The sequence below is a fragment of the Drosophila takahashii genome, chromosome 4 (genome assembly GCF_030179915.1).
Source record: "Drosophila takahashii strain IR98-3 E-12201 chromosome 4, DtakHiC1v2, whole genome shotgun sequence".
In the NCBI taxonomy this organism is placed as follows: Eukaryota; Metazoa; Arthropoda; class Insecta; order Diptera; family Drosophilidae; genus Drosophila; species Drosophila takahashii.
Window position 1 is genome coordinate 598,276 of NC_091682.1, and position 27,294 is coordinate 625,569.

At 34.0% G+C, this 27,294-nt stretch overlaps 1 protein-coding gene across 11 annotated transcripts in view; it reads left to right on the plus strand.

The window, feature by feature from the left end:
- LOC108054814 (serine-rich adhesin for platelets) overlaps nucleotides 1-27,294 on the plus strand; it is a 60,436-nt gene that overhangs the window by 20,572 nt on the left and 12,570 nt on the right. For 4 of the 11 annotated variants that reach the window (XR_011419522.1, XM_017137896.3, XM_017137897.3 and 1 more), the window contains exons 6-10: nucleotides 23-3,851; nucleotides 3,912-4,150; nucleotides 4,208-4,337; nucleotides 4,394-4,851; nucleotides 5,758-6,215. The exons of 1 other annotated variant lie outside the window; for it this stretch is intronic. Coding sequence is in view for 5 of the 10 variants with exons in the window: in XM_017137896.3 (XP_016993385.2) it covers nucleotides 23-3,851; nucleotides 3,912-4,150; nucleotides 4,208-4,337; nucleotides 4,394-4,851; nucleotides 5,758-6,215 (5,114 nt within the window). In the remaining 5 variants the exon portion in view is untranslated. 6 more of the 11 variants (XR_011419524.1, XR_011419523.1, XM_070217998.1 and 3 more) reach the window with 6 other exon arrangements.

Consider the following 27,294-nt stretch of genomic DNA (forward strand, 5'->3'; position numbering starts at 1 on the left):
TGTAATTTTTTAACGAATTTAGACCCCAGAGCTAGTTGTTGGAATGTTCCCAACAACTTATTACTATTTCAACTCGATAGAAAAAGGCCAACTGGATTCAACTCAAATGGTAGTCACCTCGAAATATACAATTATAAATAAAATCACCAGACCTGGACACTTTCTAACCTTTTCCAATTCATCCAATGGTCATTCGCCTTCTACAAATACATACTTCAGTCAAATACTACTTACCAAAACGGAGTTCGATGAATTCCGAGCACCAACATATGTAACAATTAAAAAAAATCTCACCCAAGTTGTTATTACAGAGTCCCTTCCAGCAACCATTTCAGCTTATATTAATACAAAAGGAACTGATTATATTTCAAACTCCGACAAAAAAATTAATTCATCGGCCTCGATAATCAGTTTGGAACATTCTGACTATATGGTGATATATTCAACAAAGTCCTTATTAGAAACGCTTACTTTTTGTACAGCTACGTTGAATAGTACTTTGACTGCGACAGCTTCATATATTGCTATGACAGTCTGCAAAAGTGATCCAAAAGTTTCTACCTATAAATTAAGGCTTCACCCCCACGTTATAAAAAGTATGGCAACCAATACTGTGGGTAGTTCGCTGTTAAACTCAGATCTTTTATATTCTATCAAATCCGAACTAATACTTAAAAAGAGAAACAATCAACGACAAACTATTATTACAACGGCCACATTGTTGGGAGGGGAAATTATTCAAGTAACTGCCGTTAATATTATCAAAAAACCAAATTTAAGTTACATTACTACTTTGAAGAAGTCGACAGAACTGTTAAATTCAGCAATGAGTTTAATCAATGCTACATCAATAACTAATGAGAGAAAATCAACTTTAAGTTCAAAACTTGAAGACTTTTCTGAGAGTATCAGCAACTCATCAGAAAAAACAAGCCTCCACATGTACACGTATAAAAAAAATATTACAGACTTAACATTATCGGAATCTGAGAATAGTGAGGTCTTTATAAAAAAAAATAAAAAAAATAAGCCTTCACAGTATACTTCGCAGGACACTATTACCGACAACATAAATTTAGAGCGTTTACGCCCAATGTTAAATGCCGTAGCACACCTATTTAAAAAACAATTAATTAACACTCAAAAGGTGCAACTTCAAACCCAAACATACATTAAGGAACACCCAAAAACAAATAGAGTTCAAAGCTACAGAATATTACCACCAACGGAAAATCCAGTTTATATACCTTTACAGCAAACTCTCAAAGGGAAATACTTAGGCACAACTGGTATAAAACAAGCAACGTCTGACTTTCTGGGCAAATTAAGAATTAATACGTTACATATATATCCACCAAAGATGGATGAACTCATTAATTGTAAAGAGCTTAATATATCCAAACATTCATCTCCCCTAGAATATGAAGCAACACCAATGGTGTATAAGGACGCGTTTATCAATACGGGTATTCCCATTAGTCCCGGCGAGATTATAACGGCCAGCGCTAATGTTATTTTTGGAAGGCCAAATATTGATGTAGGAGTTTCTCAAACATTGTTGGCCAGCAATAGAACTACAACTACCTATCGTCACTCAACTTCCTTAAAGTCATTGTACCCTAGTCTTCCATTCCATTCAGCGATACTACAAAATTCCCTTTCGTATAAAAATGGAATTATAATAGAATATGCCAGTTTGTTGAAGCCACCACCACTACCTGTAAATCAACAAGTACTTCTGCAGTATCCATCCACATTCCAATCGCAATTGGGGAGAAAAAGAACACCGGGAAAAATTAGGCTATCACCCACGGAACTTATCCGAAAAAGTCCGGGTATTGATCATTATTCTTCTCAGTCACAGATTAACATGAATACTGACTTTTATAACAATCAAATCTTAGATATATTTCGAGTTCCACAAATATTGGGTACAAACCTACCATCTACTAAGAGATATTTAAGTATGTTAAATACATATGATAATTCCTTTAATTATGATTGTTCCCTAGACACTTTAAAGCCCACTTTATCCTACACAACGCCTTTAGGTGTATCTAAATTTTCGGCTCTTCAACAAGTAAATCTAAAAAATGATGTCATAAGCCATACAATTAACATGCATGCCCCCCCTCTAATGTTTAAAGGGGAGTCTGAGAGCATTCCGTACGCAACAACCGTTAAAGGTCACATTGATAGTTTTATAATGCCACATATTAAAATACCTTTACACGATGATAAGATTGAGGTTCAGTTGACACCTAACCGTAAGAGGGTTTTCCCTATCCAATATAAGGATTTACAAGCCGATGAAGCTAAAACTAAAATTAAATTACGAAATAATAATTTAAGCAACTTTAAGAATGCTCAGCATGAATTTCCCTTTGAGGAAATTAAAAGTCAAAGCGGATTAAACAAATATTCTTCTTTATATAGGAATGAATTGTCATCTCCGTCTCCTATTAACCTAGACTATGCAGATAACTCAAACGGTAAACCAACTAGAAAAATTCATAAAACTCTTAAAGAAAATATGAAACTATTAACTGAGCCAGACCAAAAAGCAGAATACTCAAACGATTCAATGCATTTTTTAAAGTTGAATACTACTAAAAAGTACGATCTTATGAATAACACGGCTTCAAATAAATGGGCTTCAATGATTAAACATATAAGTCTTACATTACCTAAGAGCATCCGAAAGAATATTTCTTCAAACAAACACATTCAGAGCAGCAATAAAGATAAGGTGTTCCTAACAACAGGCGAACATTTTTCCTTAATAGAGTATTCAACTGACTCTGTAAATTATAAGTTGGTTCCAAAAACAAACATGTTCAACACAAGTTACTTACCTATCGCTGATGAGGGCTCAAAGCTAAAATCAACTATATTTAAAGAGTCAAATCTCCTTAGGCTTACGTCGAGCGATGATCCCGAGTTTAAAACATCTTTCATAGGACATCTTAACAGTCACCAATTCAGTTCAGTAATACCAGTCTTCAATGCTAGTACATTTTTATTAATATCGCATTCGGACTCTAATCAAAACATCAAAATGCTTGAGCCATCGGAAATGCTGCATGATGATAATACTTCAATTTCAAAAAAAACTTTGGAATGGGACATCAATTCAGTGGTAGTAAAAAGTTCGAAAACAGTAACTTCTTTTATTTATAAATCTTCGCATACACAAAAAACCACAAATTATTTTAATATATTGAAACCTACAAAAACGAAAACAACCGATCTAAAAAACTTATCTGAAATCATAAAAAGTTTTGATGCAAATAAATACATATCTTTTCATCACTCCATTATAAATACATCTAAAAACTATGCAAAGAAACCAATTTCTATTAGTTTCCAGAAAGTATTAATATCCTCAAGAATAAACATGCAGTCACAAGTAATTCCGAAAAGTGGTATTACAAATGTTAGTCAAATCTCTAAAAGTTTTAAGAATTCAGACTATGTAGCTAAGCCATCTAACGTAATAATTGGTCCCAGTTCCTCAGGAACTGCAGACATTATGAAAAGTGAATACCGGGGCTCTAAGCACGCAGTTAACAGAAACGAATCGAGCTTTCTGTCAACATTAGACTCTACACGGGACGAGTTGGTTTTTGTTCCCAGCGACTTAAACAGTATACACATTGGTGCTGTAATTGCTGATTCTTTTTCAAAGACAAATTATATAAAAAAATCAAATTCTATTGATGGTTGCCATCCACCGTGCAGATCAAACAAAAACGAAATATGCGTTACCTACGCAAATTATAGCGAATCTTTGAGTCTTTGTGAATGTCGACCGAGTTTTGGACGCATGTTTCCCGATCGCCCTTGCAAACGTATGTTTTATTATTGACTTGCTTCACTTTTAATGACATTACCCTTTGCATTTATTTTAGCTACTTATACTTACGAAATGAAGATTCAAACCAACTGGACGGGAAAACATTCTCTTAAGCCTAGCGATACCATAAGCAGTAATTCACTATTCGAAAATAGTTATATTTATCAAATGTTATTAGAAGCCGCTGATCGTATGGTTATGCAATCTGATTATAGGGATGTATTTCATGGCGTGCAACTTAGGAGTGTGTTAGCAGATGAAAAAGACAAGTTAACGGTTAAATTCTTGCTACAGGTGAGCGATTAATAAATGTATTATAAAATAAATACATAATAAAACATGTATACACAGCTTTCGGAGAATACCGATGAAGATCAACTTACAACCGAATTTAAAAAATATTTACGACAAAGCAACTTCAGTATTGGAGGCACTGAATTCTACACTTCAAGAAACAGTCTTCATTTACTAGTCTTCAAAGGTTGTATTTTAAACTCTTTTGGTAATTTCTTTAAAAATGAATTTTTTATTATTTAGATTTTGACGAATGCCGTAACGAAAACTTTAATGACTGTTCCATTGATGCTCACTGTTTTAACTTGATTGGCAGTTACACTTGCAGTTGCAAGGAGGGTTATACAGACATATCTGATAACGCTTTATACCCAGGTCGCCATTGCTCAGATAATTTAATTGGATGCGATATGTGTAACTATAATGGCAAATGCATGAATAAGTCGGTCAGCATAGGGCAAAAAGCAATAACAACATGCAAATGCTATTCTTGGTATGCTGGAACAAGGTGCCAAGTTAACATGAAGATTATAATAATCTTTCTGTTCACAAGTGGCACAATATTGTCTATTTTGCTTCTATTCTTCTTTTTAATAATCAACACCAAGCATAAAAAGCAAGGCAACCGCAAAGCAAGTCAATTATTGTTTACACCTTCCACTTTAAATACTAGTATAATAACATCATCCACTTCTGAGAAGGTAATTGCAAAAATCAATTAGAATTGTAATAACTAATCACACTATGCAGCATCAAAAATTTACCTCGATGGATACTATATTTTTGGATTTGTTACGAATTCCAAAGTTAAACTGCGTTTTCCAAAAAGTTCCCCGACGCAAGGATTCTTAGCAAAAGGACCTCAAAGTTCGAAAAATTTCGAAATTGGCCAACTTTCCAAAGCTCTCAGAGGCAAACGGATTCATGGTTTGGTTAGATGCTAAAGTTTTATAAAAGATACACTCTTTATCTTTCAAATCCCATACTTAGAATAATTTTAGGATTTTTATTAAGGGAGAAACAAGTTTTAGAAAACATAGTCAAAAAACATAAAAGTATACAGCTGCGGTCAAAATAGTAGTAGTGTTGCCGTCATGTGTTTTTAAAAGTTTTTTGTTGTCACTTTTCTTATCCAATTAGTCTAATAGTACAATTATAATCAATACAATATCACCAGAAGAAGATGAATTACAACAACAAACTTTTAAAAACACAGGGCGGCAACACTACTACTATTTTGACCGCAGCTGTATGTTTTTAAGTTTTTTGACTATGTTTTCTGGAATCTATTTCTGCCTTAAAAAAAATCCTAAAATTATTCTAAGTATGGGGTTTGAAATATAAAGAAGGTATCTTTTAAAAAACTTTAGCATCGAATCAAACCATGAATCCGTTTGCCTCTGAGAGCTCCCGAAAGTTGGCCAATTGCTGCATTTTTCGAACTTTGAGGTCCTTTTGCTAAGAATCCTTGCGTCGGGGAACTTTTTTGAAAACGCAGTTTATCTTGGGAATTCGTAACGAATCCAAAAATATAGCATCCATCGAGGTAAATTTAAAAAGCACTAAAAATGCTGCACAGTGTTATTTTACGTATTTTTCTTTTATAGCCATATAATGTGGTGAAGACCCCTTTTTTCAAGCAAATAGAGCCTAAAAAAATATGTGTGTTCGAAAAGTACATGGCCGCTTCAACTTGTAATTTAAACGACGATTTGAATATAAAAAGTACTATCGAAGAACATGGTAGTCCCGTCGACCATAGCCCAGAAGATGAAGATCAAACTGACCGTTCTCTTACTCTTATGATTCCACGAGCCAAATATCGTATACCCTATGTTGCTCAAAATTCTTATTTAAATAATAATGCTAATAATATGGAAAATACAGAGCATAAAGACATTGATAATATGATTGCCTGTCGACAGTTTACTCACAATTTAAAAAATTCAACAACATCAGATAATATTCTGTACAGAGGCATAACAACACCCAGAACTGCTCTAATATCTGCGGGCTTTGAGGTATCTGCCGTTGTAAATGATACAAATGTATTAGAAATTCCAATGTAAGTTACGTTAGTATTAATTTTTTTCAGTATAGAAATATTTTTATAAATTAATATACAAAGCTACTAACATTAAATGTATAATTAGCGATTACCGACCTTACCGACCGTTTCCGACCTTATAAAGTATTCTTGATCAGGATGACTTGCCGAGTCGATCAAGCCATGTTCGTCTGTCTGTTTGTATGAACGCTGAGATCTTGGAAACTACAAAAGCTAGAAATTTAGGATTAACCACACATATTCTTGGGCTCGCACAGTAGTTTTAGGGGACTTTTAAAAAACCTTGGCGCTTTTACAGATTTCTAAAAGATTGTATAGATTTTGTTCTGGTCATTAAAATCTATCAAAATGTAGAAGAATATTTTAAAATCGGAAGAAGTCATGAGCAAAAAATGAAATGGACCCTAGATGGAGCCAGTAGCTTTGACCACAGCGTATCTCCATCTTCCTCCCTTCCTATCTGACAGTCGAAGAACACGACTATAAAACATCTGAATAAAACATCTGAAACCACTTGCATTACAAAAGCATTACGGAGCACAGTGTAAGATTTTGCCAATCTAGGGGGACTTTTAGCAAAAGTTGAACTATTTTTTAAGTCGATGAGCTTTAAGCAGCCCTTTTAGAAATGTTCAACTATTAAAAAAACAGGCTTGAAACAAAACAAAAATTTTTTTTTTGGAAGATAACGGTTTTTTAAGTTGGACTTAAGAAATGCAAAAAGTAAGTGAATTTTTTTATGTTTCTGTTTTTTATGTGGAAAAACACTTTTATTATTCTATCGTATTCTATCCAACCAGAACAAACATAATTCGCAGGCATTCATTCTGATTCAGAATCTTAAATAAAATCTTGCCCATATTTTGCCCAAAGACCTTCCATTTTGAAAAAGGTGAAATAAGCCGCGCTGCATTTTTTCGAGGTTTGGTCGAAAAACATAAAAACCGCTTAGCAAGACGATCTTGTAAAGCACGCAGTGATGGTGTTTGGCAATGACATTGATCACTCCAAATTGAAACTACACATGAGTAAACTGTCTTTAGAGTTTCAATACAGATTTGAGAAATCTTGGAGAGATAAAGCCAGGTATCTTGCTCATAATGCCATAATGTCATAACGTCACATTGAATGGCGAAGACTATCGCATTGATGTCATTGCTTCCAGGTCAAGTAAAAGAGGGAGGGCACAAAAAGCCTTTTCAGATTGTTATCCTAAAACACATACAAGGAAAAGCCAAGAATTGTAGTCAACGATAGATGAGGATCAATTGCTATCAGCCAGAGAACAGGCTTTGCGGGCGGAAGGAAAACGGGATTCAGCTAAATTAATTAATGAATTATCAAATGCTCTCGCGTCCACGAGGACTATAATTAAGAAAGCTATTAAGCTAATTTTCTAATGGCACTTCAAAACACCTTTCAGCAGATCAAGCACTTGCCCTTATGATAGACAGTAAAAATTGTCAAAAATTTGATTCATTTTGTGATCTCGTACACACAAATACTGATATCATGCACAGGTTACTGATATCATCCGAACCATTTATAGCAAGTTTGCGAGCACCAAAAACTGGACACTTAGAGCTTCCAGAAGATGTGTCCCAACTTTTATCAAAAGATGGATACACCGACGACAGCTGTGACTCGAATTCGGAGTCGGACTAGCTAGTAAACATTTTTCTATGAATTATATATTGTTACCATTTAAAAAAAAAATAAAAAACCAAAGTTTTTTTGTTTTTGTTATTAATTATCTTTAATATAAGACCTTATTTGCAGCTATTCAGCTTATAACATCGGAGTTACAGCTAAAAACATAAGCATATAACCAAAATCCAACATTTTCCAAAAAAACAAAAAAAGGGGTCTCCAAACACTAAAAACTAAATTTTTTAAGTTGGCGAAAATTAAACAAGATATACGAAAATAGTTAAAAATTTCGAAAATTTTTAAAAATTTTTTTATTTGTGTTTTTATCTTAAAAAAAAACTGTTTTTTTCACATTTTACGCCTTTAAAAGTGCCACGCCCATTTTTATACCCTTGCAGAGGGTATTATAATTTCAGTCAGATGTTTGCAACGCAAACCTTTCCGACCACATAAAGTATAGATATTCGTGATCAGCACCAATAGCCGAGTCTATCTAGCCATGTCCGTCTGTCCGTTTCTATGTGAACTAGTCTCTCAGTTTTAAAACTATCGCGATGAAACTTTCCCGAAACTTTCTTCTTTCTATTGCAGGTAGTACATATGTCGGAGCGAAACGGATCGGACAACTACATCTTAAGGCTCCCAATATAAGAAAATTCATTGTAACGTTGTAGAAAGTAGGCGATTTGATTTTTGACAACTTAAAAACAATCTGGATCTGGAATTCCTGGAACTGCACCGAGTAAGCATTAAACTAAAGGTATTTACTTTATCTGCAAGGGTATATGAGCTTCGGCTGGCCGAAGCTAGCTTCCTTTCTTGTTTTAACGTAATTTTTGGGCTTACTAAAATATTCACTCCAAATTTGAAGACGATATCCTAAAAATACGAATCCTACTGATTTAAGTCGCCCTAGATTGGCAAAATCTTACACTGTGCACTGGGCCGACGTCGTCTCCGCAGACGACACCCCGCGGACTTATGGATTCTCGGCCGTGATAGCCACGGGCGACTTTTGTAACTTACACCAGTTTACAAAAAAAAAATCGATGAAATATACCATGAATGAAACCTTTGTTTTCCGGTAAGGTACGTCTTCCTGATTAAGAAAATGGCACTTACATTTTTTTTGTGGATAACACTTTTTTAATTTCTAACTTGAGTTGTGGTTAACCCATTTCAACCATAAATGACTTATTTTACAGGATATAGAATGCCCTCCAACTTTCTTATACACTGCATTGAGATCCATTCATCAGTTTAGGAGCTACATTTCGTCAAAGTTGACAAAGTTAGAAAAAATGCAAAAATTCTGGCATAAATGGCTTCGATAAAAATACACGCCTAAAAACCGAAATTATTTTTATAACTTCTACTGGTAGAAGGTGCTTTGACAAAAAAAACAAGCTTTTGATCATTACAATCCACCAGCAAATTAATTTGATATGTATTTTTGAAGCTTGCGACAACGGTGTTTCATTGGCCGTTTACAGCTGTTAACTGAGACAACAGGGCTCTAACAGGGCTGTAATACCCGTTTTTCCCAACGTAAAAAATCGATATAAAATCGAGCTATTGATTGATTCTTTTGTTGATGGTCTTGTTAGTTGACCTAAAGATGTATCTTTAATTATAAGTCATAAAACTAATTTCGGTTTTTAGGCGTATATTTTTAACGATGCCATTTATGCCAGCATTTTTGCATTTTTTGTCACTTTTACAACTTTGACGAAGTGTTGCTTCTAAACTAATTAATGGATCTCAATGCAGTGTATAAGAAAGTTGAAGGGTATTCTATTACCTGTAAAATGAGTGAATTATGGTTGAAATCGGTTAACCACAACTCAAGTTAGAAATTAAAAAAGTGTCAAAAACGTTTTTTACACAAAAAAAATTTTATCCATAAAAAAAATTTTAAGTGCTATTTTCTTAATCAGGAAGACGTACCGTACTTACCGGAAAACAAAGGTTTCATTCATGGTATATTTCATCGATTTTTTTTTGTAAACTGGTGTTATTAACCCAGATGTAACATGCCTATGCCATACTATGGCTCACCTACCCGCAGATTTCGGAATTTTTTTTCTTTGCTATATCATCGACAAACATGAAAACATGAGGCGTGTTAATAAAGAATGTGACTACTTCGGCTTATACCAAAAAAACAAGAGAGAACGAAATAGTCGGGTTGGTGTCCCGACTATCTAAGCCCGTCACTCGGCTAAAGGGAGTGCAAGGGAGATGGATATATACAATTTTTTTTGATTGCGCATAAGTTTTTAATGAATGGTCCGATTTGAAAAATGTCTTCTACATTTCGATACGTATAAATATGGCGCTCGCTGAAATAAACTTGCGCTGCTAGGAAGCCCAAGAATATGTGTGGGAAATCTAAAGCTTCTAGCTTTTGTAGTTTCCGAAATCTCAGCGTTCACCCAGACAGACAGACAAACAGACGGACAGGAGGACAGACGGACATGGCTATATCGACTCGGCTAGTGACCCTGATCAAGAATATACATACTTAATAGGGACGGAAACGCTTCCCTCTCCCTGTTACATACTTTTGCACGAATACAATAAACCCTTTTACTCTACGAGTAACGAGTATAAAAAATGGAACCACTTTTTTTAACCTGTTTTGTCTCTAGCAAACAGACTTAGGGCCGGTTTCTCGAGTGCCGGCTAACATTTCTCGAACAGATAAGGTTCCTGCTAAGACATTTTGGTTTTCTCGAGCATCAATGTGAGAGCTAACTTTGCCAGGGACTGGACTCCCTGCTAAACGTTTTGACTCGATAAAACGACAGCTGATTTGCCAAAGCCAACTACGAAGAAGAAACTAAATCACAGCTGACTTTGCCTTTGAATTATACCCAAACAGCTGATGGAATAATCAAAAGACGCCATTTTTTGCGCTTTACAGCACATTCTGTGCGCTAACAGCACTCTGTAATTGTTTTGTGCGAAGGCGACTACTATTATATAGCCGAAGAATTGAAAATCTGCTGCGATGGTCCGATCATAACGAGTGACACACCAATCAAAAGGTATCACAAAAACTAACAGGATTGCATACCAAGACTTAATAAATTTTTAATTGGTTTGGGAGGAGGGGCGGTGAAAGTGAAAATTTCGAAAATAAGAGCTGTTACAGTCGGTGGGCATAAATTACCCTTTCTATTATTAGCCGATTTCTATTCCTATTGACAATACGCGTCGAATGAGGGGTCATATGAAAAATCCGATGCTCCGTTCAAAAATTATTGCAAAATCAAGATTTTGGGGATCCTTTTAAAATTAAATGTTTTAGCCCTTTGTTTGTATGCATCAAATCTATGTCCTTGGATCCTGTACTAATTTTTACGAGTTCTAGTGAATATAAGAAACGTTTGTTCTACGACTTTTAAAAAAATTGTTCTTAAAAAAAAGCTAGATTTTGAAGGATTATAGTTTCTAAACGACTAAAGCTACCGACTCGTGCTATACCTCATTGTAAAGATAATTTAAAATGCTAATCACTGCCTTTGTTAAAATGCAATAGTTTAAAATTCATGGCTAAAAGTTTTTTTTTTTTAATCCCGTTTTTGCTATTTTCTTACAAACGGCTCTAACGATTTCTTTTTAACTTTGAAACTACATAGTCCTTGAGATTCCTCAACTTTTGATATATAAAACTTTTTGTCATAAAAATGCGCGTTTGGATGTAATTCAGCGATAAAAAGTGCAACCCCTTTCAGTTTAGTATGGAAAACACCGCATGCATAATTATTTTGACAAATTTTAAAGTTAAATTTTCTCATATTTGACCTTCACAAAAAATTTTCTACTGTGCTCAATTTTCAAAGGGGTCTTAATGGGTTAAGAACATGTTTGTGTCATTTAAACGGAATTGAAGTGCTCTTTCTATAGGTGCCAAAAGTTTATATAATAAGTTCAAAATGTGACTACAGTTAACATTCAAATCTGTCAAAATAATTATGCCGACTAGTGTACTTGAATGCCCAAAAATCAATTAGATGAGAACAAATTCTTATTAGATATTTTTAAGGAAAACATATATGCAAAGCAAAAACTTCTGATAGAAAACAAAAACACCTCTTAACGAGGTAAAAAAGAAGTGACGATCGCACCATAAACATACAAAAGTCCTGAAATCACATTTTTGTGACGAAAAATGCTTGTACAATATATACTTTATAAACAAGAGAGAACGCTATAGTTGGGTTGGTGTCCCGACTATCTAATACCCGTCACTCAGCTAAAGGGAGTGCGAAGGGGATGTTTCCTACACCATAAAGTATATATATTCTTGATCAGCATCACTAGACTAGTCGATCTAGCCATGTCCGTCTGTCCGTCCGTCCGTTTCTACGCAAACTAGTCTCTCAGTTTTTAAGCTATCGGGATGAAACCTTCCCAAAAGTAGTATATAAGTCGGAACCGGCCGGATTGGACAACTATATCTGATAGCTCCCATAGGAAAAATCGGAAAAAAACGTAAAAAAAAATTGTAGCTTCGGTGTTTTTTTAAATATTAGCTTCCACTCTAGGGGATAATTTTTTTTAAGTGTTTATGAATTTCGAATAAAATTAAGCATAAATCGGAACACTATATCATATACGGTCGAAAAATTAAGTGCAAATTAATAGGAAAAAAATTATTGCTTTGCTGGCTTTTATACCCTTGCAGAGTGTATTATGATTTCAGTCAGAAGTTTGCAACGCAGTGAAGAACCGACCCCATAAAGTATATATATTCTTGATCAGCATCACTAGACGAGTCGATCTAGCCATGTCCGTCTGCCCGTCCGTCTGTCCGTCTGTCTGTCCGCTTCTACGCAAACTAGTCTCTCAGTTTTGAAGCTATCGGCTTTAAACTTTCCCAAAAGTATTCTATCTAAAAAATTATTGCTTCGTTAGTTTTTATTGTATTATCTTCTACTCTGTGAGTCTTTTTAAATATTTAAGAATTTTGATTTTAATTTTATCAAAATTTAACTACTATATCATATAGCTGCTATTGGAACGATCGGAAAATTAATGAGAAATAATAGGAAATTGAACAATTTTGCGATTTGTAAATTATTAGAAATGATCTGTAAGAGTATGTAAGCTTCGGCTGACCGAAGCTAGCTTCCTTTCTTGTTTTTTGTTTGTGGTCAGAAAAATCTACAAAAAATTCAAAAAACTAATAAAAATACATGCTTTAAGAAAATAGTGGCATATTGAAAATATGCAGTTCTTTAGGTCAAAAAAGGTAAAGAAATATAACAAGCATATTTTGACCCATTTTGTTTAGGTCAAAAAAGCTGAGTTTTATTTCAAATTTAATGATATAATGTTCAATGCTTTTATGTTGTTACCGGGGTCAGAGTATAATTTTAGCTTTTTATTTTCTTAAAATTTTTTGTTTTTGTCTTTGCTTTGTTAGTTTTTACTACCGCAACAATGTAAGGAGTGTTGAGTCAGAGTAAAATAGTATTTGTGGTAAATAATTATTTAAATTCTCCTGGTAATATTGTATTGATTAAAGTTGTACTATTAGACTAATTGGATAAGAAAGTTACAACAACAAACTTTTAAAAACAAAGGGCGACAACAATAAGAAGTGTGCCGAAAAGAAACTGCACACTTTGTTTTAAGTATAACTTTCCTGTTATTATTCGGATTTTTAATTATTAGAATTTAATTTCGAAAAAATATTAAAGAAATGTTGCACCTCTCATTTTTGATCGAACTTTTTTCTTACTACCGCTCATTAGGTTCTGCACACACTCTTTTGTAACGGTTTTGGTTGCACGCATTCAGTTTTTCTTCATGTCCTGCATATTTTTTGACGTTCTGCCATCCTTTCGTAAATTGCGTTTAACTAGTGCCCTATAACTTCCGATTGGGCGAAGTCTTGGGCAATTTGGGGGGTTCTCCTCTTTACACGTCGAGCAACGCTATGGTGGTAAATAAGGCCAAAATATTGTAGATACATTATGCTTCTTATAAAATGGTATCAGACGCTTTTTTAGACACTCTCTCATATAAACATCAGCGTTTATTGTTCCTTTGGTGGAGAAAGAGCTGGTTCTTTAACCACAGGTGCAAATGGACTGCCGTAGAAGCACTTTCTCGCCAAATTATTCAGAGTGTTTTTTCGACACCGAGTCGTCAACAGCCCCACCTTTAGCTTTTGTGTAAAATTGAGGTCCTGGTAATGTTTTTGAGTCCATTTAAACATAAGTTTCGTCGTCCATAATAATGCATGCACTTCATCTGTGAGGAAGCGATCATAAAGCTTTCTTGTTTTTTATATGTTTTTAAATTATGCCCCGCTTTATTCTTTGTACCATACATACACATACTTGTATGTGCTTTTTTTGCCAAATCTCGAACAAACATTTCATTATTTTTGTGGATTAAGGCCAATACTTTTTATCAACACTTTATCTTTAGGACCATTTTTTCGTCCAGTTTTTGGTAAATCGTTAACAGAACACGTCTCCCCAAACTTTATTATTATGTTTTTAACACTATTAACACTAATTTTATAGCGTTTAGCTAATTGTCTGTACAAAAGACCTTTTTCGGTGCAGTAATTGTGCCCTTTTTATACCCTTGCAGAGGGTATTATGATTTCAGTCAGAAGTTTGCAACGCAGTGAAGGAGACGTTTCCGACCCCATAAAGTATATATATTCTTGATCAGCATCACTAGACGAGTCGATCTAGCCATGTCCGTCTGTCCGTCTGTCCGTCCGTCTGTCCGTCTGTCCGTCCGTCTGTCCGTCCGTTTCTACGCAAACTAGTCTCTCAGTTTTAAAGCTATCGGGATGAAACTTTCGTAACAGTCGTATTTCTATTGCAGGTAGTATATATGTCGGAACCAAACGGATCGGACAACTATATCTTATAGCTCCCATAGGAAGGATAAAAAAGAAAACGTAAAAAAAATTCTAGCTCCGATGTTTTTTTAAATTTTACCTTCTACTCTTGGGAATATTTTTTTTTATATATTTCTGAATTTCGGTTTTTTTGTCTTTTAAATCGGATCACTATATCATATAGCTGCCATAGGAACGGTCGAAAAATTAAATGGAGATTAATGGGAAAAAAATTATATCTTTGTTGGTTTTTATTACAGTTCCTTCTACTCTGGGATATGACTATTTTGAAATATTTCCGAATTTCGATTTTAATTTTTAAAAGATCGAACTACTATATCATATAGCTGTGATAGAAACGATCGAAAAATTAATGTGAAATAATAAGAAATTTAACATTTTTGCGATTTGTAAATTAATAGAATGATCTGCAAGGGTATATAAGCTTCGGCTTGCCGAAGCTAGCTTCCTTTCTTGTTTTTTTTTAAATTGGATCTTTGATTCGAGGCATTGTCGAAAGTAAAGAATAGAAAGTGAAAATAGAATATGTAAACAAAGCAGAATTAATGAAGCTTTCAAACAGTACAACGCGATAAAAAGCTTGCTCTTCGAGAAATTTTCGTTAAAAAGTGTGCAGTTTCTTTTCGGTACATTCCTTACTACTATTTTGACCGCAGCTGTATGTTTTTATGTTTTTTAACTATGTTTTCTAGAAAAAAATCCTAAAATTATTGTAAGTTGGGGTTTAAAAGATAAAGAATGTATCTTTTAAAAAACGTTAACATCAAAACAAACCATGAATCCGTTTGTTGACCAATTCAGCATTTTTCGAACTTTGAGGTCCTTGTGCTAAGAATTTTTGAGTCGGGGAACTCTTAGGAAAACGCAATTAAACTTGGGAATTCGTAACGAATTCAAAAATATAGCATCCATCGAAGTACATTTTTGATGTTGCGTAGTGTTATTTATTTATGTTTTAATAATTATTAGTTTAAGTAGGCATTTCAGCTTTAAAACAAACAGTTCTGATTTCGAATGTGCAAATTGTATATGGGAGAACCAACTCTATAAAGTAGGCTGGGTCGATTTGTTTTATGGCTACGATTCGGATTTTCACTATAACCTGCCTACTTGGGGGATATATTTCCAGTAAAATAGGTCCAAAATATGCTTTTAGGTTAAAGATATGTAAAAATATTGAATTTGCTAAAATCTGCCGCGTTCAAAATAATCTACGTTACATAAAACAAATTTGTGTGCAGTCCCAAAAATTTTTGGACTGCTCGTTTAAAATATGTTTTTACCTAAAATCCGGTGTCTAATCATGATGCATGTCCAAAAATCGTTTTAGGATAGTAAACAAAAAAAATATAATTTGTTTTTTTTGTCCATCAAAGTTGAAAAATAGGAAATAGGATTGTTAGATTAAAAAAATGTGTCAACTTTAAAGCGGATTACCTTTTACAAAAATCGTAAGAAAATAGGTAAGAAATTTACAAAAGTGGATCAACTACACTGTGTTACAAAATGGGTGCTATTTAAATTTAACTCGCTTCTCCAAAAAGTTCCCCGACGCAAGGATTCTGAGAAACAGAATCTCAAAGTTTGTAAAATGTTAAAATGTGTGTTGAAATGTTCAAGTTTCATAGTTAAAATAATTTTAAGATATAAATACATAACCATAAAACCTGAAAACAAAAAAAAAGTTTGAAAGATTAGTTGTTGTAATTTATCTTCTCCCGTTAATATTTTGATTGATTATAATTGTACCATTTGACTAATTGGATAAGATCCTGTTTCTCAGAATCCTTGGGTCGGGAGAACGCAGTTTAATTTGGGAATTCGTAACGAATTAAAATTTATCATCCATCCAGGAAAATTTTAGATGTAACGTAGTGTCATTATTTGAAACTTGCGCCACCGGGTGGCACCATCTATATTTCGACTGGTGATTTACTGAACCAGACCAAATTCCACTTCAGCTACTTTTTTCAATAAGAAATTAATGTGCTTGAAAGAGAAGAGAAATGTCGCTAAAACTCCTGTGAAGCGGATAGGTGATTTTTGTACGTGGCGTTTCGTGATTTTTTGGAGAAGGAAATATTATTTGCACTGCAATGACCTGTTTGTTATAAAGAAATTGTTGTTGGTGCATGACTCGGAAAATGATCTCATCGTGAAAAGAGATTTTGCTATACTTTTTGTTTAGGAAATGACCAACATCCTGCGTATGTATATCCTTCTTGGCAAGACCTAGCTACTGTAGCATGAAACAATTATACGCATTTCTACTCGTTTTGAAATTTCGTAGGCGCATCCCTCTCCAAAAATGGTTGTTCAATTCTTAAAGTAACCCAGCATTGCTGTTAATATATCCAAAACCTCTTCTGGATTAACCCTTTTTTTTCCAAGGACCCCGAGAATTACAGCTTTAAATGCAAAACATGCATTGCGGTGAGAATCTGACAAAACGTTTGCGAAGCTTTGGCTCTTCATTAATTTTTTGATGTCTGGTCCGTTAAGTAAACCTATGGGAACAAAATTAAAATTTGAAACTTCGACAAGATACATTAATTTATAAAAAACATACAGTACCGTATTTAATTGTGTCGTTGCTGAGTCTAGGAAATACAGTTTTTGAATATTCAAAGACACCTTCATTGTTTTTGACAGCCACCTTAAAAAATAAATTCTTGGCAATTCCTAATTTTATGTGAAGCGGTGGAAGTAATATATCTTCAACATTTTTTATTAAAGCCTTATTTTTCAATTTAAGCAGCTTTTCGTTTTCGGCTGTTTTTTTTTTCCCAGTGCTTACAGGTATATTGATCCACTTTGGCTTGTTGCATAGGAAACATAAATATTTTGAAAGCCGCTTTGAAAATGACACCCTGCAAATGGTCACAAGTCGAAGCAATTCTTCCATTTGTGGACCTCGTACTTGACTTTATCCAAAATATTTTCCAAAGTTTTGTACGTCTCCTTTCCAGAGCCAGCGGAATACTTTTTGTTCATTTTGTGCAGTAACACAGCCTTTAAACTGGATACTGAGCCGTCTCACAGTGGCGCCTTTTGACTTTTTTTTGGTAGTAAATCACAATTTTGAACCAGTAGAGATAATTGAAAGATATAAAAGGCATATGACAAAAAACTTTATGCGACATCAAAAATTTTCCTCGATGGATGCTACTCGTAGAGTAAAAGTGTATTTTGTATTCGTGCAAAAGTATGTAACAGATAGAAGTATATATATTCTTGATCAAGGTCACTAGCCGGGTCGATATAGTCATGTCCGTCTGTCCGTCCGTATAAACGATAAGATCTCGGAAACTACAAAAGCTAGAAGGTTTTTGTAAGATTTTCTGCAATACTTCAAACTTTAGAGTTTTCCAGGGGTTACCATTTGCCATATCTGCCAGGACTGATGAATACCCTTACTCTTTATCTTTCAAACCCCATACTTAGAATAATTTTAGGAATTTTTTAAGGGGGGAAAACAATTGGGGAAAACAATTCAAGTAAACATAGTCAAAAACAAGAGAGAACGCTATAGTCGAGTTCTTCGACTATTAAATACCCGTTACTCAGCCTAACAACTTTAATATAAATATGCCTTCTTGTATGTTTTTTGCGCGCCCCATTTCAAATTTTGAATTCACATGTTCCAAATTAGAGTGACCAGCTTTTTCCAGCACCAGCAGGAGTGTTGAAAACGCGGCAACGGCGCCATCTATGGCACGGAATTGGTACTGTACTTTGTACACAAAACTGTGGGTTTTTGCGGTTTGTGGGCGTTAGAGGGGGCGTGGCACCATGATAAAATAAACTTGCGCTGCAAGGATAGGAAATCCCAACCTTCTAGCTTTCGTAGTTTCCGAGATCTTAGCGTTCATACAGACAGACAGACGGACAGACGGACAGACGGACATGGCTAGATCGACTCGGCTAGTGATCCTGATCAAAATATATATACTTTATGGGGTCGGAAACGTCTCCTTCTAGCTGTTACATACTTTTGCACGAATAAAATATACCCTTTTACTCTACGAGGAACGGGTATAAACATAAGAGCATACAGCTGCTGTCAAAATAGTAGTAGTAGTAATATTCTGTGTCGTTAACGCTTTGCCGAGTAAGTCCTCTGGTCTTCAAAAACGAAGTGAGCATATCAGAGTTTCGATAAGATAACCCATCTTCTTCTCTTCTTCTTTTTTAATTTTCTTTTATTGATATCACTAACATAACACATGCATAGCACCTCTTTTCACTTTGTCCGTTTGGGTCTTTTTTCCAGATTATTGGCTTAGCATTTCGAAAACGTTTTCTCGGGCCATGCAACCAATTTTTCATTGGTAGCACACCTTATTGGATGTTAAGTCATGGTCAATAAACTGGAAAATTTTCTTTTAAAGACATTTTATGTTAAGGTACTATATTAAACCAAAATATTATATTTGTGTTTAGATGGCTGTACTCGCGAAATATGTCTGTTTAAAGGTGAAAGGTAAAAGGACCAGGGATTCTGGAATTATTTTATGTTTGGGGGTACGAGGTTCAATTCCCGCTAACAACGCTGTTTTTTTTTGTAATTAGTAAACTAACAACTTAACTTTTTTAATACGTTTTTATACCCGTTACTCGTAGAGTAAAAGGGTATATTAGATTCGTGCAAAAGTATGTAACAGCTAAAAGCGTTTCCGACCCCATAAAGTATATATATTCTTGATCAGGGGCACTAGCCGAGTCGATCTAGCCATGTCCGTCTGTCCGTCTGTATGAACGCTGAGATCTCAGAAACTACAAAAGCAGGAAGGTTGAGATTTCCCACACATATTCTTTGGCTTCCTACGCAGCGCAAGTTTATTTTAGCCGAGCGCCACGCCCCCTCGAACGCCCACAATCGCCCACTAACGATTTTAAAATGGGTCCTGCGCCCACATCTTTAAAGATTTTCGAGAAGTATACATGCAATTTTGTTGTGTATATTTATACCTATCGAAATGTAGAAGACATTTTTCAAATCGGACCATTCATTAAAAAGTTATATGCAATCAAAATTTATATATCTATCTCCCTCGCACTATCCAGTACAGCGTTCGCACTCCGTTTAGCTGAGTGACGGGTATTAGATAGTCGGGACACCAACCCGACTATAGCGTTCTCTCTTGTTGTTCTTAAAGTTATATGGGAAATGTTAATTGAAATACATTTGAAAAACTTTTTACCCACTTTGACTTATTCGGTTTTTGAACCGGGGTCTTCTCGCATCAGAGGCAGACACCTTAACAACTAGGCCATCGCACCGTGCTACGCGCGCGTGCATAAGTTTCACTTCAATCTAAATGTACTGGTCTTAAATCAATACCCTTTGGTATTAATATTAGAATATGGTCTTAAAAAAATAAAAGAACAAAACAGTAGTAACGGAAGAAATTCAGTTTTAGATGTTTTCGGTCTTTTTTTTTCTGGGTGTAAGAGTAATTTGTCCATTTAGTTCCTTGGGTTCATAGCTACATAATCACTAAAGGCTTGAAAGTGAAATTTTAATCGGTTCAATACTTTCAGTACTTTCTGCCCATGAAATCAGAATTGCGGTTACATTGTTCATGGTGCTCTGTGTTAATAATTATGTAATGTAATAATGTAATAACTAAAAAAAACAATCAATTCGATGGAATTACGTATAATTGTTCAGCTATTTTTGGTTTTTTTTATCCACGGTAGCTGTGAGCAGTGCTTTTTTTTTTTTAATTGCGCGCGCACTGTTTAATATATTTTGTACTTTTACGTCAAAGAAATGTATCATTGGCGTTCAGCAGAACAACATGAGCACGATCGGTGCAAAAATGAGCTTCGTTTAAAGAGCCAACATAAAATTTTGTTTTGAAATTGGTAAAACTTTTACAGAATGTTTTAATTAATGAAGCAAGTTTATGGCAATGATTGCACGAGTGGTTTCAACGTTTTCAAAGTGGTCGTTGTGCTATCGAAACATGTCATTGAAATTCAAAAAAATTAAAGCGAACATTTTGGCTTAAGAAAGGTGTGTGCACGGTTTGTTCCGCACAAATTACTTAGAATCCAACATTCGTAGAACCAAAAGTCACATTTTGACCATTAACCACTCCCCGTGTTCACCTGATACGGCACCGTAGGACTTCTTCCTTTTCGAAAAAAATTAATTTACCCATGAAAAGAAAGCGTTACGGAGGGTCAGGAGAAATGGTCTCAGCCGGACATGTGTTGATATTTCTTCAATATGTATAGGGGAGTGTAGGGTAAGGTGACGAACGATTCGTTTTTTGAATGTAAAAAATCAATATTTTTCAAAAACGTAAACGCAGAAAGTTGCTTACATCTACTGAGCATATCCCTGTAAAATTCGAAATTCGAAATTCCAATGCAGCTAAATCCCACAGCGTTTGGCGTGAACCCTTCTTTTTTTGCACTTTCAAAAGTTGTAGGGTAATGTGACGAACGATTTGTTCTTTAATGTAACTTCTCCAAAAATCAATATTTTTTAAAAGTGTGCAAGCAGAAAGTTACTTACATTTACTGAGCATATTTCTAAGAAAATTTGGATTCGAAATTTCAACGTAGCCAAATCCCACAGCGTTTGGTGTAAACCATCCTTTTTACAAACAAAAAAATATCTTTTTTTTTTATATTATTTACGGAAAGGTTATTTTCGATACGGAAAAGAAGTAATAAGTTAATACCCAAACTTACAAAAAAAAAATGGTCAAAGTGCAAATTTTTTTAAAATTAAATTAAACTTACGTCACTATTAAAAACAACAATAAAACTGCAGCAGTAAATGTTATCTCGTATTATTATATTTTTTTTTACAAATAATCAACGATAACAGTTAAAATTCTTGAATAAAAAAAGTTCGACACAATACCCTACAAAAAGTTTGTCACGATACCCTACAAGGTAGACTTGGAGCAAAAACGGTGTCACTCTCAAACGGCGCAAAAGAAAAAAACGCGAGGTACCAAAAACTGTTGATAAAGATCTCATGTATACGTGCGAATATTTGCCTGATTTTATTTTCCACTCATCTTTGCTCTGGCACTGCTGAAACACAAGTAAATTGAATGGGTTTGCTAGTTTGCGCACCACATTTTTAGCGAAAATTACCTCACGAACAAATTACGGGACTTCTTATTAATATTACTGTAAATACATTGCCGACACGATAAGGGGAGACGACTACATTTATTTGGAATTTTTGTCGTGACGTCATATATGAGATTCAACGAGTTCGTCACATTACCCTACTCGTCAAATTACCCTACACTCCCCTACCAGTAACTTCTAGAATAAAAGGGTATATTGTCTGTCCGTGTGAACGCTGTGATTTCGGAAGATAAGAGCTAAAAAGTAGTTGCTTTAGATTTAGATTCCTTGGCTTCTCATTCAGGTCAAGTTTGTTATGCGAATGTGCCACGATTACTCTAACGCCCACAATCGCTTACGACGGTCTATCTACCGCCCACATTTTTAAAGTTTTTTTAAAAAGTGTTAGTGCGATCTTGTTTTGGTTACACTGGGCAACAAAATTCACTTTATTATTCCATCTTTCGACATACAATGGGAAACCACTGTGCGCCATTCTACAAATTCAAGTTCAATCGCGAAAACCCTTTGTCCGGGCCCCTCTTTTTTTTTTTTATCTTTTTCGTAATGAATTAAACTTAATTTTCAAATGGTTTTAAACTCTATAGCTGGTGAAGAACCCTGAACAAAACAAAAACTAAAAAAAAATTTTAATTTATTTTTAAGAAAAATAAATTTTTTATTTTTTTTTACATATTTTTATGGAAATCCATATTAATTCTTAAGCGATTAGTGAAAACATCATAAAGATATCTCTTACCGTTCCGAAGTTATGAATTAATGACTGAGTGCAACTTTTTCGGAAAAGGGTCAAAAATGCCATATTTTGACCCCTATAACTTGGGTAAAACTCAAAAATTCGAAAAACCGTTCAATTGAAGTTTTTATATTGTCGTTGTGAACCGGAAAAGTAAAAAAGTTTTATGAAAATCGGACCTTCGGAACAGGGGTGGCCCACTTGGCAGATTTTGACTCAAGAAGAGAACATTTCCCGAATGTTCGACGAAGGTTCAAAAATTTACTAGAAACTTTAAGGGAATACATAAGTAACGCCCGACTTTGATGTCCGTTTTCTTCATTCGTATGATTTTACGCCGCCTCGTATTAGAGCTAATTAACAAAAAGATTTTTTTTTAAATAAATGTTAAAAGTTAAAAAATAAAAATAAAAACCAATCCTTATAATTCAATCCTCTATAGAAAATAAAAATTTCGATTGATACTGAGATTTTACCCAAATTGGCCTGTCGCGTTTCACGTGAAATTACCCTTAAGTCATATATCTTAATATAGTGGAACCTTAAATGGAAAAAGCAATTTCCGCACACCGGGAAAATTCCTCTGGAAAATAACATATACAAGCGGAAGGACAAAACCTCATTCACCCCTTACATTTCCTCTATCTCTGGTTTTAAAATATACGGGGGTTACACAAAAAGTAAGGGGTAAATGAGGTTTCTATGTGGATTCTGACAGTTGAATGCATGCCAAAATCAACTGGTTTTTTGCCTGTAGAATTGTACTCAGTTATGGTTTTCCTCTACTTGCAATATCTGCTTTTCCACACCCTCCCAGTTTTGGTTTTCCACTGCTTTGCAGTATCTGATTTCCCACAATAAATACACTATGCAGCATCAAAAATGAACCTCGATGAATGCTATATTTTTGGATTCGTTACGAATTCCCAAGTTAAACTGCGTTTTCCTAAAAGTTCCCCCACGCAAGGATTCTTAGCAAAAGGACCTCAAAGTTCGAAAAATGCTGTAATTGACCAACTTTGCGGAGCTCTCAGAGGCAAATGGATGCATGGCTTGGTTCGAAGTTAAAGTTTTTTAAAAGATACACCCTTTATCTTTCAAACCCCATACATAAAATAATTTTAGGATTTTTTTTAAGGCAGAAATAAATTCCAAAAAACATAGTCAAAAAACTGAAAAACATACAGCTGCGGTCAAAATAGTAGCAGTGTTGCCGCCTTGTGTTTTTAAAAGTTTCATGTTGTAATTTTTTCTTATCCAATTAGTCTAATAGTAAAATTATAATCAATACAATATTACCAGGAAAAGATCAATTACAACAACAAACTTTTAAATACACAGGGCGGCAACACTACTACCATTTTGACCGCAGCTGTATACTTTTATGTTTTTTGACTATGTTTTCTAGAATTTGTTTCTGCCTTAAAAAAAATCTTAAAAATTTTTTAAGTATAGGGTTTAAAAGATAAAGGGTGTATCTTTTAAAAAACTTTAACATAGAATCAAACCATGCATCCATTTGCCTCTGAGAGCTCCGCAAAGTTGGCCAATTTCAGCATTTTTCGAAATTTGAGGTCCTTTTGCTAAGAATCCTTGCGTCGGGGAACTTTTTGGAAAACGCAGTTTAACTTGGGAATTCGTAACGAATCCAAAAATATAGCATCCATCGAGGTAAATTTAAAAATCACTAAAAATGCTGCACAGTGATATTAATTTGTTTATGTAATATTTGTTTGTGTATTTATTAATGGAAGCAATAGAGTTAAAAATTGTTAGTGCCTGAAGCATTCCCGGTTTTTACTTGGCCGAATGCAGGCCTTAGGTATCCATGACTTGTAAGCCTGTCTTCTGAAATTATCAAATGTAATTAAGATATGAATGTAAGAATAGGAATAATAATAAGTGTAATTACCAGTATAACGTCTCCGTGCAAAATTAAGGGATCTCTCTAGATATTATGCCTAGTTTGCCATGTCCGATCATATCCCCTCTGTTCAGCTGTTTTATGTCGGGTATCTATATCAAAAACTATAAGAAAAAAAAGTTAAATATGGCAAACGCTGTTGCGATCCCGAGAAGTCTCAATCGGCCTGGCTGAAATAAATGTAAAATTTTGATTAAGTTAAACAACTAAGTTAGTACTATTCATACATCCATTTAATGAACACCTCCCACCATTTACCACTGGTGAAGATAAAAAACATTTCAAGTGACACTTAAATGCAGAATTTGAGTTGAAGAGCATCTGGAGGCTTATATTTATTAATGGCGAAAATATCTGTGGTACTAACCTCTGTAACGTTAAAATAAAGAATATTAAACCACAACATTTATTTTATCCCCCACTTTTTTCTTGTTCTTTATATTAACTATTTTGTTTTTTTTTCACGAAATAGTATACTGATGTGACCGTGCATCGTATATTTGATAATACCAACATTCCGAAGAAAGATAATAATTGGTCAGCATTTCGTTGTAACTTAAGGTCATACTTTGCCCGCGAATTAATATTTCGATTAAAAAATATTTTTCAAGGACCGTAAACATTAAACGTTACTTATATTATATTATATATAATATATCTTAAGTGTTTTTCAATACTACCAACACGAATTTTTATTTTTTAACAACACTTAAAATGGCTTAGGCTACGACCTGACGATCAAGTTATTTTATTTCATAGAAAATGTTTAAAAATGTAACAACAATAATTGTTTTCTACATAAGTTATTGTATATTATGTTATTGTAAATATTATGATTGTAGTTATTGAGTTTAATTTATTTGATAACATATTATTAATATTTTTTCTACGTATTTTAAAAATACTGAAAATTAATGATAAACGAGAGAACAAGACTTTTGGTATAAATAATAGGATTTTAGAATATTAGAAGTTGTTGATTTTTTGTTAAACAAGAAAGGAAGCTAGCTTCGGCAGGCCGAAGCTTATATACCCTTGCAGATCATTCTATTAATTTAAAAATCGCAAAAATGTTAAATTTTCTATTATTTCACATTAATTTTTTGATCGTTTCTATGGCAGCTATATGATATAGTAGTTCGATTTTTTTTAACTTTAATTCGAAAATATTTAAAAATTGTCATATCCCAGAGTAGAAAAGAATGTAATGAAAATTATCAAAGATATAATTTTTTTTCTATTAATTTCCATTTAATTTTTCGACCGTTCCTATGGCAGCTATTTGATATAGTGATCCGATTTTTTAAATATTTAATTCGAAATTCAGAAATATATAAAAAAGTATATTCCTAAGAGCAGAAGGTAATATTTGAAAAAACACCGAAGCTAGAATTTTTTTAACGTAGGGGAGTGTAGGGTAAGGTGACGAACGATTCGATTTTTATACCCTTGCAGAGGGTATTATGATTTCAGTCAGAAGTTTGCAACGCAGTGAAGGAGACGTTTCCGACCCCATAAAGTATATATATTCTTGATCAGCATCACTAGACGAGTCGATCTAGCCATGTCCGTCTGTCCGTCTGTCCGTCTGTCCGTCCGTCTGTCCGTCTGTCCGTCCGTTTCTACGCAAACTAGTCTCTCAGTTTTAAAGCTATCGGGATGAAACTTTCGTAAAAGTCGTATTTCTATTGCAGGTAGTATATATGTCGGAACCAAACGGATCGGACAACTATATCTTATAGCTCCCATAGGAAGGATCAAAAAAAAAAAACGTAAAAAAATTCTAGCTCCGGTGTTTTTTGAAATTTTACCTTCTACTCTTGGGAACATTTTTTTTTATATATTTCTGAATTTCGTTTTTTTTGTTTTTTAAATCGGATCACTATATCATATAGCTGCCATAGGAACGGTCGAAAAATTAAATGGAAATTAATGGGAAAAAAATTATATCTTTGTTGGTTTTTATTACAGTTCCTTCTACTCTGGAATATGACTATTTTGAAATATTTCCGAATTTCGATTTTAATTTTTAAAAGATCGAACTACTATATCATATAGCTGTGATAGAAACGATCGAAAAATTAATGTGAAATAATAAGAAATTTAACATTTTTGCGATTTGTAAATTAATAGAATGATCTGCAAGGGTATATAAGCTTCGACTTGCCGAAGCTAGCTTCCTTTCTTGTTTAATGTAATTTTTCCAAAAATCAATATTTTTCAAAATTGTAAAAGCAAAAAGTTGCTTACATCCACTGAGCATATTTCTGTGAAAATACGATTAGAAATTCCAACGCAGCTAAATCCTACAGCGCACACTGGGCCAGAAAGTTAATTTTTTGGCCAAAAATCTGTACTTTCTTTCCTAGGACAGTTAGAAGGATGCAGTTTTTTGCGTTTTTTTCTTAAAAGATTGAACTTTCCAACGAACTAAAAGTAAAATTTCTTGGAATTTTATATGATATAGATAATCCAGACCTAAGTCGGAAAATTTTACGTACTTTTCGGTTTTTTATTTTTAAAAAAATTACTAGAAGACGCACTTCTTCTATTTTCGAAAACAATAAAGTATGAGATAAAACAAACTAAAAAAAATTAACATCACTAAAAAATATTATGTCATTTAAGATTTATGAACCGTTAAAAAGTGCAACTTTCGGTGGCTCCCACATCAACGTTTATCAAACAATCGATTTAAAAAAAATTTCTATTTTTTTGTTCTTGTTACCTTTTAAGTTTTATATAATCA